Genomic DNA, 221 nt, shown 5'->3' with positions numbered 1-221 from the left:
CCCATACCCCGCTCGCTGGGTGTTGGAGGCGAAAGCGCAAGAAGTTTGCTCGGGAAAGACTCCGGATGGGAAAACCGAACTTGCGGCTTGATATTTAGAAAATAAAGCATTCGCATAATACAATGAACTCATAATTTGGCCGGGTGATTTGTAGGTCGGGACGTTTTAGTGTCGGTTTTACGAGGTACCGTGATATATTACGGAATTAGAGTCCAGATTTA

The 221-nt window shown here is 45.7% G+C and overlaps 1 protein-coding gene across 1 annotated transcript in view; it reads right to left on the bottom strand.

Annotated features, from left to right (window-relative positions):
* Positions 1-132, bottom strand: part of LOC104548862 (homeobox protein Hox-B7-like) — a gene marked incomplete at its 3' end in the record, with an annotated part of 419 nt that extends 287 nt beyond the window's left edge. Inside the window, exon 1 of the mRNA XM_010194997.1 lies at positions 6-132. Within this exon, the coding sequence (XP_010193299.1) occupies positions 6-132 (127 nt within the window). The remainder of the gene's footprint in view (positions 1-5) is intronic.
* Positions 133-221: the final 89 nt, after the last annotated feature.

The sequence above is a fragment of the Mesitornis unicolor genome, unplaced genomic scaffold (assembly GCF_000695765.1).
Source record: "Mesitornis unicolor isolate BGI_N332 unplaced genomic scaffold, ASM69576v1 scaffold43231, whole genome shotgun sequence".
NCBI classification, from domain to species: domain Eukaryota; kingdom Metazoa; phylum Chordata; class Aves; order Mesitornithiformes; family Mesitornithidae; genus Mesitornis; species Mesitornis unicolor.
The sequence above is the reverse complement of the archived record's forward strand: the minus strand, read 5'-3'. Positions and strand labels throughout refer to the sequence as shown.